Here is a 16,505-nt window from a genome sequence, read left to right as displayed (position 1 = left end):
TGTCCAGAAAGACAACAAAACATTTCCTGTGAAGCTTATGATCTGGCTATCACAGTTAAACACAGATAGGAAGTGAGGTCTAGGGCACACAAGTGACAGCATATGTGTGTGTGTGTGTGTGTGTGTTATACACTATTCTATGGGGACAAAATGTCCCCACAAAGATGGCCATATTCAAAATTCTTGTCTTTGTGGCAGAATTTTTTGGTCCCAATGAGGAAAACAGCTTTTATTAAATATAAAAATGCAGAAAGTTTTGTGTGCTGGGTAGGTTTAGGGTTCGTGGATAGAATGTAGAAATGTGGATAGAACATGAAACCCTAGGGGGGCACTAGGGGGCAGTGCGTCACCCAGAACCCTCTTTGGTTTGCTGTAGGGATCTCTTTCTGTTGGCCAATGCACATTGCGTCCCTAATCTAGCCCAAATATTTCGCTGTGCTGTATGCGTGTTTGTCTGGCACCTCCGGACAACTGCTAAACTCAAGGACAATAGCAAGGTCAGAGATTGACCTCACTCTGTGTACCCACAGCATCCTGTGCCCACATCAGGATTTAACCCTTCACACCCCACATACACCACGTCTCTTTTGAATTAATCAGACGACGTGTATGCACGGACAGCATGAGGATTTTGAGGTATGATATTTCAGTAGTGTCGTTGTGTTCAATGGTTGGTAGCGTAGGTGGCCGAATCAAGCGCTTTTTTGCATGTCATATTGTGGGAGGTAAACTGTCTGGCCATAACTGAATAGTTTAAAAGAGCAGTGCATCACAATACAGTCTAGGGTTTACACAAGAGCTGTGTGAACATTCCAGCCACACACACACGCATACACACATACGCATACACACATGCCTCTAAAAACTGTTTTACACGCTGCCAGCAGGTGTGTTTTGTAGAAAGAGCCTTTGATGGCAACAAAATGGAGGGAGGAGAGAGGGGTTCTACACTTTTTATAAGACTTATTGTGAGGGCTGAAATAAAAAACAGACCCCCCACCCCCCCACCCCACTCGACAGAGAAATAAACCAAACAGCCATTGGATTGATGAGTCATTACAGTGCTTGCTAGAAATTCCTCGAACATTCTATCATTACCTTCTTCATCTTCAACATTGTTTTCTGTTGCTTCTTCTTTGTCGTCATCTTTTTCATTTACTCCTTCTTCCTCGTCATAATCTGTTTCTTTTTCTGCTTCCACATTTTTCTACTTCCGCCTTGTCTTCTTGATCTTCTACTTCTTTTGTTTGCCTTTTGGTTTATCGTCATCTTTTTGTTTACGGTCTTCTTTTGTTGCCTTTTTCTTTTCTTCTTTTTTTCATTTACTACTTCTCCACAAATTTCTGCAATTTATTCAGCCACTGTTCAAACTTAAATGGATAGTTTTTAAGGGATAGTTCACCCAAAAATGAAAATTTCACCCTCATGTTAGTCCAAACCTGTATGACTTTCTTTTCTAGAGACAAAAGAAGATACTTTGAAGTAAACAGTTTTGGTTACCTCCATTGCATGGACGTGAAAAACACATTTCTCAAAATATCTTCCTTTATGTTTCACAGAAGAAACAGTCATACCGGTTTGGAGTGAATAAAGGATACATTTTTGGGAGATCTTTTCTTTTAATAGTGCAAAATATATTTTATTTAAATTTGGTTCATTAGCTTTATAATTTAGAATTAAAGTTTAATTAAAAAAAAAAGTCTTCCATTGACTTGAATTGCTAGAATGTTTGTCATTCAAAATCTATTCGACTGCAATAATGTGCTATTTGCATACTTTTTTTAAACATCTGTTTGAATTTGTATTTTCTCTTGCATTTATTTAACCGTATAGCCTCCTTGCAAAGACAGTGTAGATTCTCAAACACAGCTGACTGAGAACAATACACTTATAATGTGTGTCATCTAATTTCTGAAGCCATCTTTGCAGTAAATCTCTCGGACACATTATTGTTTCAACATGTCTTCACCAAAAATAATGGCATCAAATAATCCAGAAGCACCACACCAAAATTAATAGCATCAAACAATCCAAAAGCACCACACCTCACAACAGGGTGTGTATTTCTAGCATGCAATGATTTTGCTTGATTCTACAATGACATTATATGTTATTGTAAAAGAAACAAAGGGCATTACAGTCACATCAGTTTGTAATCTTACAGGCACGCCACCTGTATCAAAATCATGCATCATTTATCCGAATACACATTTTATTGACCGTGGCACAGACTCACTTCTCTCTCATACAAAAGTAATGCTAAATGCTAGACAGAGTTTGTCGTGACGATTTATGACCGCAAGCATCAAGTACGCAAAGTGAAACACAGGAAATGTAGGCTTTAGGACCCAGAGTCACAGCTCAGCGGAGGCAGGGCAAGGCTGACTCACTAAATATGTCTGAGGAATGAGAGAGAGAGAGAAAGAAAGATAGATACAGAGAGAGAGAGAGGGAGGGAGAGAGAGAGAGAGAGAGAGAGGTAGAAGTGAAGAGAGGAGGGGAGAGAGAGGAGACCGGAGCAGAGGTGATCTTGCCCTCATTAGTGTCAGGACTACAGGATGATTATGGGTTGAGAAGGGAATGATGGAAGCAAACAAAGTTCTTCATTTCGTGCCATCCGGTAAGACCCACATGCACTATCACACACATGCACACATACACACATATGCACATGTTCCTGCGCCGTCACGACTGAGGATCTGAGGGTTCCCTGAAATTTGAGACTGTGTGTGCTAAACATGTGCAGTGGAGAGGATGCATGTGTATTTGTGTGTTGTTGTAAGTTTTCTCTCTGTTGAATCCTGCAGGTCTGTGGATTGTTTTTCTCACACGCTGCCACCACTGCTGCTGTTGCTGCTGTTTTTTGGGGTGCGTTATTCTGGAATGCAGACAGGCTTTATCGGGGCTGGTTTTCTGGAATGCGTCGTAAATGTTTTTACGCTGTTAATCTTAGTCGAGTAAACAGGGAAAAAAGAAATATGATATCACGACTTTCAGATACCCGCACAGAAATTTCAGATGCACACGCGACGCACGTAAATATAAATGAGGGAGAGGGAGACATGGGAAAAGAGACTAATGCAAAACCTAGATCAAAATCAAGTACCTAGGGCAGTGCTAGGAACAAAACCCATATGCCTGATCAGGCGCTACAAGAGTGCGCGTGGAAACGAGCGGGTACATGTAGTTGGTATTCTTCTGGGAGAGTAGGTCTTATTTGTATGCAATGTTGCTGTTCAATTAATCTCATTGTGAGAAGTCAGTCTAATACCGCATGCAACACACATGCGCTGTCATAGCGCACAAGTGCACCTTCATCGCTCTCTTTCTGTCCTTTCCCTTTGCTCAAAGCCTCCGTGTAAACACAGTAGGTAATAGAAGTGGGAAGACACTAAATCTTGTGCTCGTCTTCCCCCCAGTACACACACACACACACACACACACACACACACATACATAATGAGACTGTGATTTGCATCCTTCGCCTGAGGGTTGAACTTCAAATCAGTTGATGTCTCAATTTTCTCTCCTTGTGTGATTACGTGTGTGTGTGTCTCTATGTGTGTGTGACACAAAGCATCAAGTGCGCATTTGATCAGGCTGTTGTAATTGACACTTACTTTGTGCCCGTCTCAGCTTGTGGATAATCGTTGTGGCACTCTGTCAATACCATATTTTCCACAGATTCTCAATGTCATTGGAGCAGGTCATGGGCCATCGCCACACTGTGACCATCTGAGAACTTTCTAATATATGCGATTCATAATTTAATGTAGGTGAACATTCACTGCAACAGGAATGAAGTTGCTTGATTGGATAAGTGGATGAACGGATGGATGAGAAAATAAAATTAATAATGAGGATAATGTAATAAACGATGTCCTCTGTCTTTTTACGACTGTCTTTCTCTCTAACGAGCATCGTGATTGCTCACCCACCTCTCATTACACACATGAAAGCTGGACATTTTGTACCCAGATTCCTTTATTTACGATTTCCCCCATGCTTGCGTATTGAACGTCCCATTTGCACTTGCAGATGGTGGGATATGAATAGATGTCATTTTCTGGAGGGCCAATCAGCTTTGCGTGGCTGTGCATCTTCTAATTTATCTGTGCGTGTGCTTATACAGTTATTCGCCGGGTCCCAGAGAGGTTGGTAATGCGGTTAGGCAATCTCTGACTTTTCTATTCCCCATTTGTCTTCCACCCACTGTACATTACAGTCTGCAAAGGAAATTAGAATCACACATTCCTCTGTTTATCTCCTCTGTTTATGGTACACTGTAAATCAGCCATATGGGCATCCTCTCTCATACAAAGAGTGGTGTCTGTGAGTGCAAAGGGAGCAGCCGTCGCAGGCGTTCACATGATGGAGAGATTGATCTTCCTGACCCTCTTCTGATTTACAGACACGGTCGTAATGTGGATATTTTTGGAGGCCTAAATATGCACGCAACGTTGAACTTTGCCAAGTGCTGTGTATTGTTTGCAAGAGCCTAATTAATTGGGCATCTCTTCCGCTAAAAGTCTGATCGTAGATAGACATGCCTCTGCTTCTCCGTAATGGATTAAATATAGCTCACAGGAAAAGTTTCAAATGGGCTGTCCTCACTTTCTGTTAGCAAATGTCAGGAACCCCCTCTCGCATCCACGCACACACAAACACCCACGCTCAGGCAAACAGACGCGCCCCCCGCCCACCCTTGGAGTAAACCTTAGATTGCTTCAAGATGTCGGAGGATGCCAGTGTTGATGAATTCCGACCTTTGATTGCGAAGCTGCCCGCGTGCCAAGGGAGAAACCTCACACACATGCCACTTTTGTGATACGCCACAACATGCATATGGCAGACAAACACACAGATGCGCAGCCACCTTTCTGATGCACTAGAACACACACGGTCAGTCGTCGTGTCAGGCTGTATGACAAACCGTCTTTGGCATAAACTAGATACCATCATGGCCTTCAAATGTCAAACAGTCTTTCTGTTTTAGTTCAGAATTCACATTCCTCGTAAGGACACTTATGATACGGCTGTATCCTTTTTCTGTTCTCTCTCACTTATGTTTTGTCTCCGGTTTGGTCTTCTTCTCTAGTGGCGGCGGTACTGTAGATTGTAAGGGGGAATGGTGGCCTGGCTTTAATAGAGGAAGAAGGGAATGTGCAAGCAATTAGCAGGAATCCCCCAGCAGAGCACTCACGATACCAGAGCAGCCGAGATATAAAGGAAAGAAAAATCTGTATTCCCTTGATGTACAGGACAATAGTGTCCATGCAAACACATTTAATCTGCGTGTTCCCTTGGTGCTGTGTGATTAAAGACGGCTGTCATGTTGAAGCATGTTAGCGCTGCGGTCACTGGATCTTGACGTCTACCTTTCTCTTTCAATCGCCATCTCCGTTTCTCTTTCCTGTGCTCAAGAGGATTTTTTACAGGAATAAATGGCCTAAGTGAGAGTGAGATCTAATGCCATCATCGTAATGTTAACTAGATGCTGGTTTTCCTGTTACTGTTTGGTGTGGTTTGCTTTTGCACACACGCCGCTCTGCGTATTTTCTCCTGCGGCTTATAGAGAGTGAGATGAAGAGAAGCAGATAGGCAGACGCTGGCTCACATACGACTATATAACACCATTTGATGTGTAGAGTATGCATAGATCACTATCAGGGTCACCCGATGATTGCTCCTATCACACTGTGAGAATGAGGTGAGACGGACGCATCAGCCAAGCTGTGCGCTGCAGAAACATCCCTACCATCTGAAATTCATCTAAAAGCACAGACTCAAATGGCTGCAGCTTCCGAATTTCCCTGCAAATTGCCATGAAAGGTTATTTCAAACGAACATGTGAATAACATTATAACTGCGTTACACCTTACTCTGTGTCAGGGATTTAATAAATCTATTATCAGAAGGGTATTTTCTCTATGACAATCAGATGATCCTCAGATGACATTCCAACAAGACCGCCCACAGTCTGTTCACTGATGCATTTTGCACTCACTAAAAGGAAGAACCGGCTGAAATTGCCAGTACTGATCTGATTGGCCGGTACAACACATCTTCTGGGGTATAATGTGGAAAAAAGAGTGCTTTCAAGGTTAATTTTTGAATAAGGATATTCTGTATATTTAGCACTTGAATGGACAAAATGTGTACACACATTCTTGAAAATTGCTGTTCACAGTTGCTGCATCCTCTTTTGAATTATTTCAGTTTTTTGCCGATTTTTTTGCCTTTTTACATTCCAGGCCTCTCAGAAGTCGAAGTTGTCATAGTCAGGTAAACTGCTTTCCCAGTTGCCCCAATAGCAAAAGAAAAAATCCACAATAGCATTTCTATGACTTTAAAGAGGGAAAAACAATCTTGAGAGATTGATTACGTTGTTCAGAAGAGAGAAAGATGTCTCCTGAGCTGTTTTATTAGAGACAGTCACGCAGCAGAATTAGCAGAATTGAGTGAATTGAGTTTAATAAATTGAGTTTATTAAAGGTAATAAAGCACAAGTATATTGTTACAAATGTACATTACATTTGTTTTTTCATTAAAATAATAATAAAAAAGCTACATTGCTAGATTCACGATTGTTAATAACCGTGGAAATGTGTCATCACAGTCTGTGAAAAGAGTCCATTGAATTGATTCAGGAGAAAGAATAATATAAAACACAAATATTTCTGATAAATGTGCCCCTAAAAGTCATGTAAGAACAAAACATAATTGTTCGATTTCACGTTGGTCAGACTTTTTCCCAAGTAAGTAGGCAGTTCTTGACCAGAATAAAAACGAACTGAACCAGACTTTGAAGTCAAACGCATCTCCCAGCAGAGGAGAATTAATGTGTGTCGCGTCACACTTGCTAATTCAGCTTGGCCTTTCTAAAATCTTTTTATATGTTGAAGACAGCATGCTTATTTGCATGCAGAAACAGTAATTTTCCTCATTTAATAATTATAACATTGAGTTATAACAATCCTCCCACAGCAGCATGCTTATCAATATTTCTTTGCCTCTTTCCACGGTTTATTTGTGGCGAGAATGCATCGTCAACTGTTTGGCTTTTTCTCTCAAGGAATTTTCTGTCGAGCAGCCTCACAGACACAACTCTGTGTCTCTCTCCTTCTCCTCGCCTCATCACACTCTTTTCTTATTCTCAAAAGAACCAGCATGTGTGTATGTATGTGTGTCATTATTGGTCTTCAGAAGGAATTCCCTCTCTAAGCAGTCGGAGACTCGAGTGCCAAAAAGCCTGCAGGCATATTAAGTCTTTCCTGCTCGCTCTCTCATAGGGCTGTAAGTGACATTAAAAAGTGGCAGAGAGCACCTTTAATCTTTCTCATGTGTCTCTCTTTTTCTCTGTGTAGTAGAGGTGTATCTATGCTGAAGGACCATCAATGCACCCTGTTAGACAAGCAAAATACCATCACAATCTGCAAGACACGGCTTTCTTTCTCTCACACCTTATCCACCACATATAGCCACAGTCATATCTGTGGCAAAGCATGGCCCTACTTGTACAGGTATAGCCGGATTAAAAGAGCTCAAAAACCTAAGGTCTGTGAAATAACAGCGACTAAATTCCCAAACAGCATCTCTAAACCCAAAGCACATGTTTTCTGTATTTGTACATTCTCTTGTGACACAGCTGTAAATGGCTTATGTAAAAGGTGGATTCACATGTTTGATGTGCTTTTATATATTACAGGCCATGTGCCCTGTTTTTTACCTTCAATTTTTTAATGCACATTGTCCATTTGTCAGGGCAGGGATTAATGTTTTTGGTCTGCCTGAGTGTGGTGCCATATGGCTGGATGTAACAGCCTCACAAACTCAATTTACTAGATTTATTTTTTGACATTACGCAAACCTGCCGAGATGCACCGTGAGATTTCCTTGACAAATTAATTCTTCTCTTGATGAAAAGTTAAAGGGATATCTCTCCCAAATATAATTCTGTAATCATTTATTCACCTTCTTGTCGTTCCAAACCCCTTGGTTTTCTTGCTTCTGTGGAATATGAAAGATGTTTTGATGAATATCCTTCTCATACATTGAAAATATAGTGTGGGGTATAGGAGCTGTTGAGCTCAGAAAATGAAAAATAAAATAAAAGATTCACAAGATTTTCATTGTAGTAGTCCATATGACTTATTACAATATATTCCTAGTCAACAATAGCTTTATAAAATACAATAGCTTTGAGATCAACAGACAGACACATGATAAATGATTTAAAAATGCTTGCATGTTTGGTTTGATTTTGCACTCTCATCAGTTAAAATGTTATTTACTGTTATTTGTGACTAAAATTAGTTTTAGTTTTAGACATGCCAAAATATTGACTACATTTAAAGGATATTTTCATCAAGAAAACTAAAATTATTACTAAAAAAAATAATTAACAGACCCACTTTATTTGAAGTGTCTTCAACTACTATGTATGTACTGTATTAACATATAAATTAATAATTTGATACAGTGTCTAAATACATGTTTTTACATTGTAATTATAAAAAAAAAAAAATTAAATTAAATTTATAATTCGACGCGATGCGATAAGATTCTAGCGACAAGCAATTTGCCTGTCCTCACCAGAAGCGAGTACGAGATGAGTCAAAATCAATCAAAACCCACAGCCAATCAGAAAAGCGTGTGGGCGGGCAAGTGCACAGCACCAGAGAATCTTGACGGCACTCACAAGAAAATGGATAAGTACACAATCAAATTCACAAATATTACACCATTTAAACATTATTAAAAATACATAGGCTGAGTTACTAAAACAATCTTTGTCAAAAAATACACTTGTTTGTTCACAGTTTGAAACTTCTTGTTTCCATTTGTTTGATTTCAAGATCTGAGGTGAATTATCCATTGTTGCTTTTACAGCTACAAAGCTGGGAGCACTAAATGATATTCAAAGGCACATTACACGCTTTTAACATTAAATAAAGCACATAAACAGTACCTGAGATTATCATTGCCACACTTAGTGTTTGTTGTTCCAGCCGCGACGTCGCAGAAAAATAGAAACCGTTTCTAAAATATAATCGTTGCGTGTCGCCGTCGCGGCTGGTTAGGACAAAAACTCTGATTAACATGGAAAAGATACCTTTTATAGTGTGTTGCGGCGTCGCGGCGCGTGTAGTTAGGACACGGTGTTAAACTTAACCATACCACTAACCACTTGCCCTGTACCTAACCTTAACCATATCCCACCTCAATAGCAGCAAAAGTATATTGGATTACACTTTATTTTAAGGTGTCCTTTTTAGAGTATAATTACACAAATAAGTAATATTAATTGAAGTCCCCCTGTAGTCAATCATTGTATTCCTTAAAACTCAAAAAATTTCTTCATGCCTTAAAATAGCTTGAATGTACTACACCCTTGCCTACACCCCAAGTTCGGATCATTTTACTGACTCTCTTGTTCGATCTCGTTCATCAAAATGAACAAATCTTTTTTCGAGTCATTTCGTTCATTAAAGTGGCTTTAAATGTTATTCTTTTAACAGGCAAATTCCCAGAACACATCCATTTACGCAATCTTGATCATATTCTGAATTAAGAAATCATTTTAATGCAGTCAAAGATTATTTACAGGGAACATAAATTATTACTTTACCTTCTGAGTCTTTCGTTCATTTGTCACGTGACAGACACAATGAACGGATCGTTCTTGAATGACCCATCACTACAACTTACTGAGGTAAACGCTGCACAATGATATCGCGCTTTACAACGTCGGACACGTAACGGTAATTAATATGATTAGCCTTTTGCTTGATTATGTTATCAAACAGCTAATAGTGTGTTGCTAATGTTACAACCATTAGCAGAGTCATGAGTCAGACCTGCCTCAGTATCCTCAGTAAATGCTTTGAACAACTCAGAACGTCAGTGGAGAAAGGTTTAGTTTATCGTAATATACATCATGCTCCCGTTATATTGCTAAATCTACCCGATTTTTCATATCAACAGAAAAACTTATCTTGAGACTCCCCTGCTTCAGAGCGATCATAGTTAATGATATGCTAAAGCCCGCCGGCACGTACGTGATTGGTTGCAAGATAGTTTGTGACGTCAGAAATGCCAGCAATTTCAAACCGCGTTTTTTAAAACCGTCTTTAGATCACTGCAGTCTTAAAGAGAAAATACTCCGCAATGGTGTTGACTTATGAATTTGCACATGGTTTGTCTTAAAGCATATTAAAAACACCACATAGACATATGCCAACATTAAAAACCTGATTTTCACCACAGGAGGACTTTAACAACATTTACTTACTACAGAGTTGGTGTTAGGGTTTAGTTTAGGGTTAGTTGCTTGTAACTTTGCATAAAGTACATGTAACGTGTAATAAGGACACTGTAAAATGTGTTACTGTACATTTTTTGACATCAGTATAGAGTAGTAAAAGACACCAAATATAAAGTGACCCAATTAAAAAGTACAGTTAACACTGTGCACAATGATACATCCAAAGATGGCTTGTCAAGATGAGTCCTGACACGTTTGTTCTGCATGATGCGATGTGAGAACAGAGGACTTTTGGTGCCTGACAGCCTCTGTCCCTATTTATTTTTAATTCCATGGAAGAAGAAAGTAAGTCATACTGGTTTGAAATGACATGAGGGTGAGTCATTTTTATTTTTGATGAACTAACCCTTTAAGAAAGTTTACAAACATTTACAAAATGTCAAATTTACTAAATGTATACTTGAATCGTGAATGTTGATTGCATGAACTGCTGTTATCAGTCCTGAAGATCTGGATGCATCACGGCCGCATAACCTCCGATGCACTTATTATGAGGTTCAATTACAAAAAGGAATATCACATTAAGGATGCTGTCTTGAAGGAAGCAGTGAGATCGAGCGGCTGTCTTGTGTGACCTAACACCTCTGTGATGAGCTCTTTTAACTGTGTGTGGAGGACAACTCTACTATACACTACCGCTTTCACACCAGACAAACTACACAGCCACCTCATCCGCACACAGCACACTCACTCTTGCACTGTTGTTTCATCTTCATGTACTTTTATCTACAAATTTGCATTATTCGCCAGAGAGAGTTGTTCTATCCTGACTGTATTTTTCGAACGTGTCTGGTCTAGTCTGAAAAAAAAAATATATATATACAAAAATGAAAGCAACGAGAGAAGGAAAAGGAGACAGAGAGAGCGATACTGATGCATATTTGATGTTTTCATGCTCTTTATCTTGAGTATGAAACCGAATAGATGCACAGGCTGTTTGTGGTTTTGTTGCACACTAACCACATACAAGAGTATTTCTTAACAACCAGACCACCAAGCTTTAAAGAGACACCCCTCTCACTGCTCGCTGGCGCAGAGAGCCTGAAATTGCCTGTGCGTGTTTGTGTGTGTGTAAAGGGAAAGGACTTGCTGGCTACTAAGCCTCAGTCTGTGACTCACACATCAGCTTATCTCTGTAGTTGAGCTGAATCTAGTCATGGTATTAAATGCACATGCAAACAATGATGATCCGTGTGCTTGAGAGTAAAACTACACTGACATTCAAATATTCAAACACACGCACACACACAATAAAGACCTGTTCTGCCAGCTTTTGCTTCCTGTTTGCCAATACAGCACTTCCTGTGTCAGTAATGATGATCAGATATTAGGAGTTTGTTCGCTACTCAGTCTGCACCAGGTATTTTCTGTTTTTTGAATTTGAGTTATCAATTGTCCATGTTTGCTTGCGTTAATGTGATTAGCAGGGTTTTTATTTGATCAAGATTTATTCCAAAAAAAGCTTTTGTTTAGTCTCTTTGTCCCTTCTTATCTCTCATTCTTATATATATCTCTCATACACTATATATGTTTCTGTAATAATGGTTATATTGGAATTTCTGCTTAGTGATAGATACCCCTGAGAAACTCTGTACATCCCTGTATACATTGGATTGATTTTAATAACTTTAATATACTTGACGTGTGCGCCTAGCTCTATTAAAATACGGTATTGTATCGGAAGTATCGGATTGGGACTCGGTATCAGCAGATATTTAATATTCAATTACTCTTATTGGATCGGGGGCACAAAAAACTTGATTGGGACATCCCTAGTCTGCTCTGGCTCGAGTTAGTGTAGCGGGCCTACAGTAAACCCTAAAGAGGAAGTGTGATGCTTAAAGTCATGCCCGTCCCTGGCTCTGAGTGATTTAAGGCTGAAAGTGCTGCAGCTACACTTCCTCTATCAGTCCTACTCACTTCCTTTGCATATCAACAGGCGATCCGTGAGCGGCATCCGGTGAAAATAAGCATGCGGCAACGTGGCATTAGAGAAATATCTTCAGATCAGACGTTGAGCCAGAGGTTGGTAAAGGTTGGTCACATAGTACCCATAGCTGGAGGCAGCAGAGACGAAGTACCCAGTGAAAGGTCAGAGTGGGGGTAAATAGCACAGTGACTACGTCCCCTCCGGAGGGCCTGTAGGCATGGCTGGGCTGAAGGTGTTTTGTCTCTAGGGATGGTTTTGATGGGAACATGCACAGAATACCAATCGGCTGCTGTGTCGTCACTGACTTTGAATGGCAGGGGAGGGAGAGAGTTGTTTTTCCGTCTGCCTCACCAGCTTACACTCTGCTTCCTAAATTATTTTACGACGGGGGGACATTTAAAGAATTATGGGTTTGCTGGCTCAAGTCATTTATGCAAATGCTAGTGCATGTTGTTCATTAGACCTGGGTGGGCTGCAAAGATCATGTAATAGCATTGTATGAGGTGGAATGCAAAGATGACCTTATATGGTGACCTTGGGGCTTTTACTGTAATCATAGATATCAGTCAGAGTAGATGCTAAGTCTTATTTGATGTAAACTGCTGTGAGACTCTGAATGATAGGTTTGTCCCTGGGTTTTGATTGTTCAGCTGATGAAAATTCTAAAATATGTCTTTAAACAGGTTTTCAGTAGAAATCTCCTGAAAACTCCAGGTTGTAAAAATTTGATATGATATTTGTTTTTTTTAGGATAAATTCTACAATTGGGAGAGACACAAATCACTTTCACACTTTCACACTGTTAAATCACAAATTTAATTGTTAAACTATATTTACAACGCTTTTTAAACATCTTTTATTTGTATTGCTGCAAATAAAAATTCATACATCAGCATCGAAAAAGCAGTTATGATGGAATTAGTCTAAAATGACCTTTAAATTGATTACCAGCATTACCGGCAGATCCTGTTCACGCATGTAAAATTCTGTTAAATTAATTTTAGGTCATAACCACTAGAGGGTCATAACACCCCCTATAGAATCACATAATCAGAAAAGGCCAAATTGTACTCTATTACACTCTGCTGTCTGTGTTATTTGGATGACAAAAAAGTTATGTTAAATTTTTAAGATGATCTGCTTCTGCAGTCTAACAGCTCTTGTCAATGTCGAAATGACTGAGATACCCATACAAATCAAAGAAGGTGGACTTCAAGCGTGGTGCTTCCATTTTAACAGTCAATAATCTAATCTAATCATGCAAAGTATTCAACTTTTTTTGTCCATTTTAAATTGAAAATAGCCTACATACTATTACTACTACCTAATTACTATTTGTTATTGAATGTGATGAGACAAGAACAGGGATTAACTCACGGGACTAACGGGCACGTGCCCAGAGCAGAGCCCAAACCGCTCAACGAGAAATCGGAGCGCCGCGCTGCACCACTAAACCCATACACAATGACAAATTGGAGCGCCGCGCTGCACCATTATAATTATTATTATTTGCAAATAGTTCAAATGCATGACTTGCAATAAATTCTAGTAATTTTACTATTTTTCTCTATTGCTTTAAATCCCTTTAAACTCCTTTCATTCTTTGATTACTTTAGGTTAAATAAAATAGACATTTGTTCCAATTACAACAACACTACACCCCAAACCCATTTGTCAATTTTAATGCAAGTAATGTTGTAGTGTATCATTAACATGTATTTCACTCATTTACTGCTTTGTATATATGTGTGTGTGTGTGTGTGTGTGTGGGCGGTAACAATATTAATGTGTGTGTGTGTGTGTGTGTGTGTGTGGGCGGTAACAATATTAATGAGATCACCCTGCATTGAGACAGTATGTCATATTGATCAGACTGCACTTCTATTGCTCACAACCTTGTTTTTGTTGGCGTCAAATTACTGTCAGAAAAACCCTCTATAAATCATTGTATAACAGGATTGAGGTTAGTGACATGAGTAGGGTTGGGTATCGTTTGAATTTTAATTATTACGATTCTGGTTCTGCTTATCAATACAGATTCTTATCGATTCGTAATTTTGATTCCAATAAGGTAAAGAAAAAAAACTTGGATATTGTTCACATTTAAGTCTTATTGCAAAACATTTACTCGTAGCTGAACACCATGAACAATATCAACAGGCTAAAGAACACTTACACAAGGAACTTTTGCCTATGGTTTAAAAATAACTAGCCTAATATACATTTCAACCATTACTAAAGACAAGTAAACAATAAGTAATTAAAAAAGAACAAATAGACAAATTAGCAATCGCACAAATAAATACAACTGAACAAAGATACAATTGAAATAACAGTGTTTTAAGATTTTCAGGTATTCAGGTACAGAAACCGTAATCAAATGTAAAATAACACTGCACTTTATAAATAAGATATACATTACAAATATAGTTAAAGTTATTCTGTCAAGAACAGCTAGTTAATTTTATCTTTCTCTTTGTCTTTTGTTTTTGATTAACATTATTATAGAGACGGCAGCAGGAATATTTGGCATTACACATGCATTTTTCTTTGTCAACTGTTTATGTTCATTTAAAACATAACCGACTGTGTTTAGGAGGATATTTTGACATATTTTTGTGTATATTTGTCCGTTCAAGTGCAAAAAGACGCGAAAGATAACTCAGTATCGCACACTGTACAGTATGAGAGAGGCGGCTTTCTCTGTGCATGTTTTGGATGTGTGTGCTGCACAGAAAACAGCGCGTGGGTCTTTTTGTGCTTGAATGGTTTTAAGTCATTAAAATGCAAAGGAATCGATAAGAGGAATCAATTTTAATGAGCATCAGAATGTTAGCTTAGATATGTCTTTGTTATATATACATCTTCAGTCTTTAGGAAATGTCTTTAGGGAAAAAAAGAAAGAAAAAAAAGTTCCTTTTCCTTTAAATCCTCGCTTATCGGGCTTATGCTACTCTGACCAATGCCTGAACTTCATATTTCGTATTTTGAGCACTTCTTGCGTTGTTTTTTGCCTCTTCACGATGACTTGCTTAATCTAGTCCTAATTTGTAAGTCGCTTTGGACAAAAGCGTCTGCTAAATGACTAAATGTAAATGTAAATGTTTTGAAATTGTGAAATTGATTTTAAATAAGTGCACATTTAAGGTACAGAACGAGGGCCGTAAGGTATAGAGGCCTCTTATGTTGGACTGGCCAGCTGATAGGAGTTTCACATTCAGCTTTATATTCAGACAGCCTGTTTCCTGCACTGACACATTCTGCCTTTTTACATCCTGCTGAATATATCAGCACAGCAACTCGTGTTTTTGTGCTGTCACTAAAGAGAAATATAAGACAAACTCTCTGTCAGTATGTCTGATGTAGTCTATTCTCTGCACGACAGGACGAGATATGTGCAAGATGGTTTTTGTGTGTGTTTTTTTTTCAGGCTCCAAAATGTGAGTGCTGAGGTACTGTATATGCCAGCCCTACATGCATACTCTCTTTAGAGAGGGTGTTTGGCTGGAAAGAGGTATCTGACAATTAAGGGAGTCAGAAAGTGGGGAAAGAGAAACCTCAGTCACGGCTGACTTCACCTCATAAATATCCCCTTAAACTGCAGCAAATGAATGTAGGCCACAGGTGTGCTGGATCCATGTGCATGTGTTTATGCCTAAGTGTGAGCATGTTGCTGTGAATACGTGAGTTTTTGTGTATATGTGTATCACTATAATTATGTTTTGCAGATATGTGCCTGTTTAGTGACCATCTTAAGGGCACAACTAGTGTGTCATATGCTGATTCTTGAGACATAAGACAAAACATGGGACAAATTTGCTTGCCATTAGTTTTGAGATTATCAGTGTTTCATCATTGAAATAAATCATAGATTATCACTTGAATGAAATTAATACAAATCATTGTCCTCTGACCGTAACTCAAAATTTAATGTACAGTACATCAAATATTAAATTCAATAACAACAGAGGTATACATTTGCATGTTTTAATGAAACATGACTACTAGAGAGAAGTTTAAAAGTTTAAAAGTTTAAAGTTTTTGTCAACACTGACCAATATGAAACCTTTTTTAAATATCTCGCAAAATCAAAGTCTTCATCCTGAAATGTCAATATTTAACCTTCTATGAGTTCAAAAAGTCACACAGGCAAGTTTTATAGTGAGTTAAACATTTTTTTTTTAATATATATAAATGTAGGTAATTATGCTTATATTTTTACAGGTCACAGCCAAGATATGTTAACTC

At 38.7% G+C, this 16,505-nt stretch overlaps 1 protein-coding gene across 9 annotated transcripts in view; it reads left to right on the top strand.

Moving 5' to 3' along the window:
* Positions 1–474: 474 nt before the first annotated feature.
* The window catches only part of slc4a11 (solute carrier family 4 member 11), a 56,521-nt gene continuing 40,490 nt past the window's right edge, over positions 475–16,505 (top strand). For 2 of the 9 annotated variants that reach the window (XM_084391201.1, XM_084391195.1), the window contains exon 1: positions 12,237–12,352. Coding sequence is in view for 2 of the 9 variants with exons in the window: in XM_084391192.1 (XP_084247318.1) it covers positions 2,581–2,620 (40 nt within the window). In the remaining 7 variants the exon portion in view is untranslated. Of the gene's footprint in view, positions 637–2,351; positions 2,621–11,614; positions 11,688–12,236; positions 12,353–16,505 lie in introns of those variants that run through there. The other 7 variants (XM_084391196.1, XM_084391194.1, XM_084391198.1 and 4 more) reach the window with 7 other exon arrangements.

The sequence above is a fragment of the Rutilus rutilus genome (assembly GCF_951802725.1).
Source record: "Rutilus rutilus genome assembly, chromosome: 20".
Classification (NCBI taxonomy): Eukaryota; Metazoa; Chordata; class Actinopteri; order Cypriniformes; family Leuciscidae; genus Rutilus; species Rutilus rutilus.
Note: the sequence above shows the minus strand (reverse complement) of the source record. Positions and strands in the feature narration are given on the sequence as shown.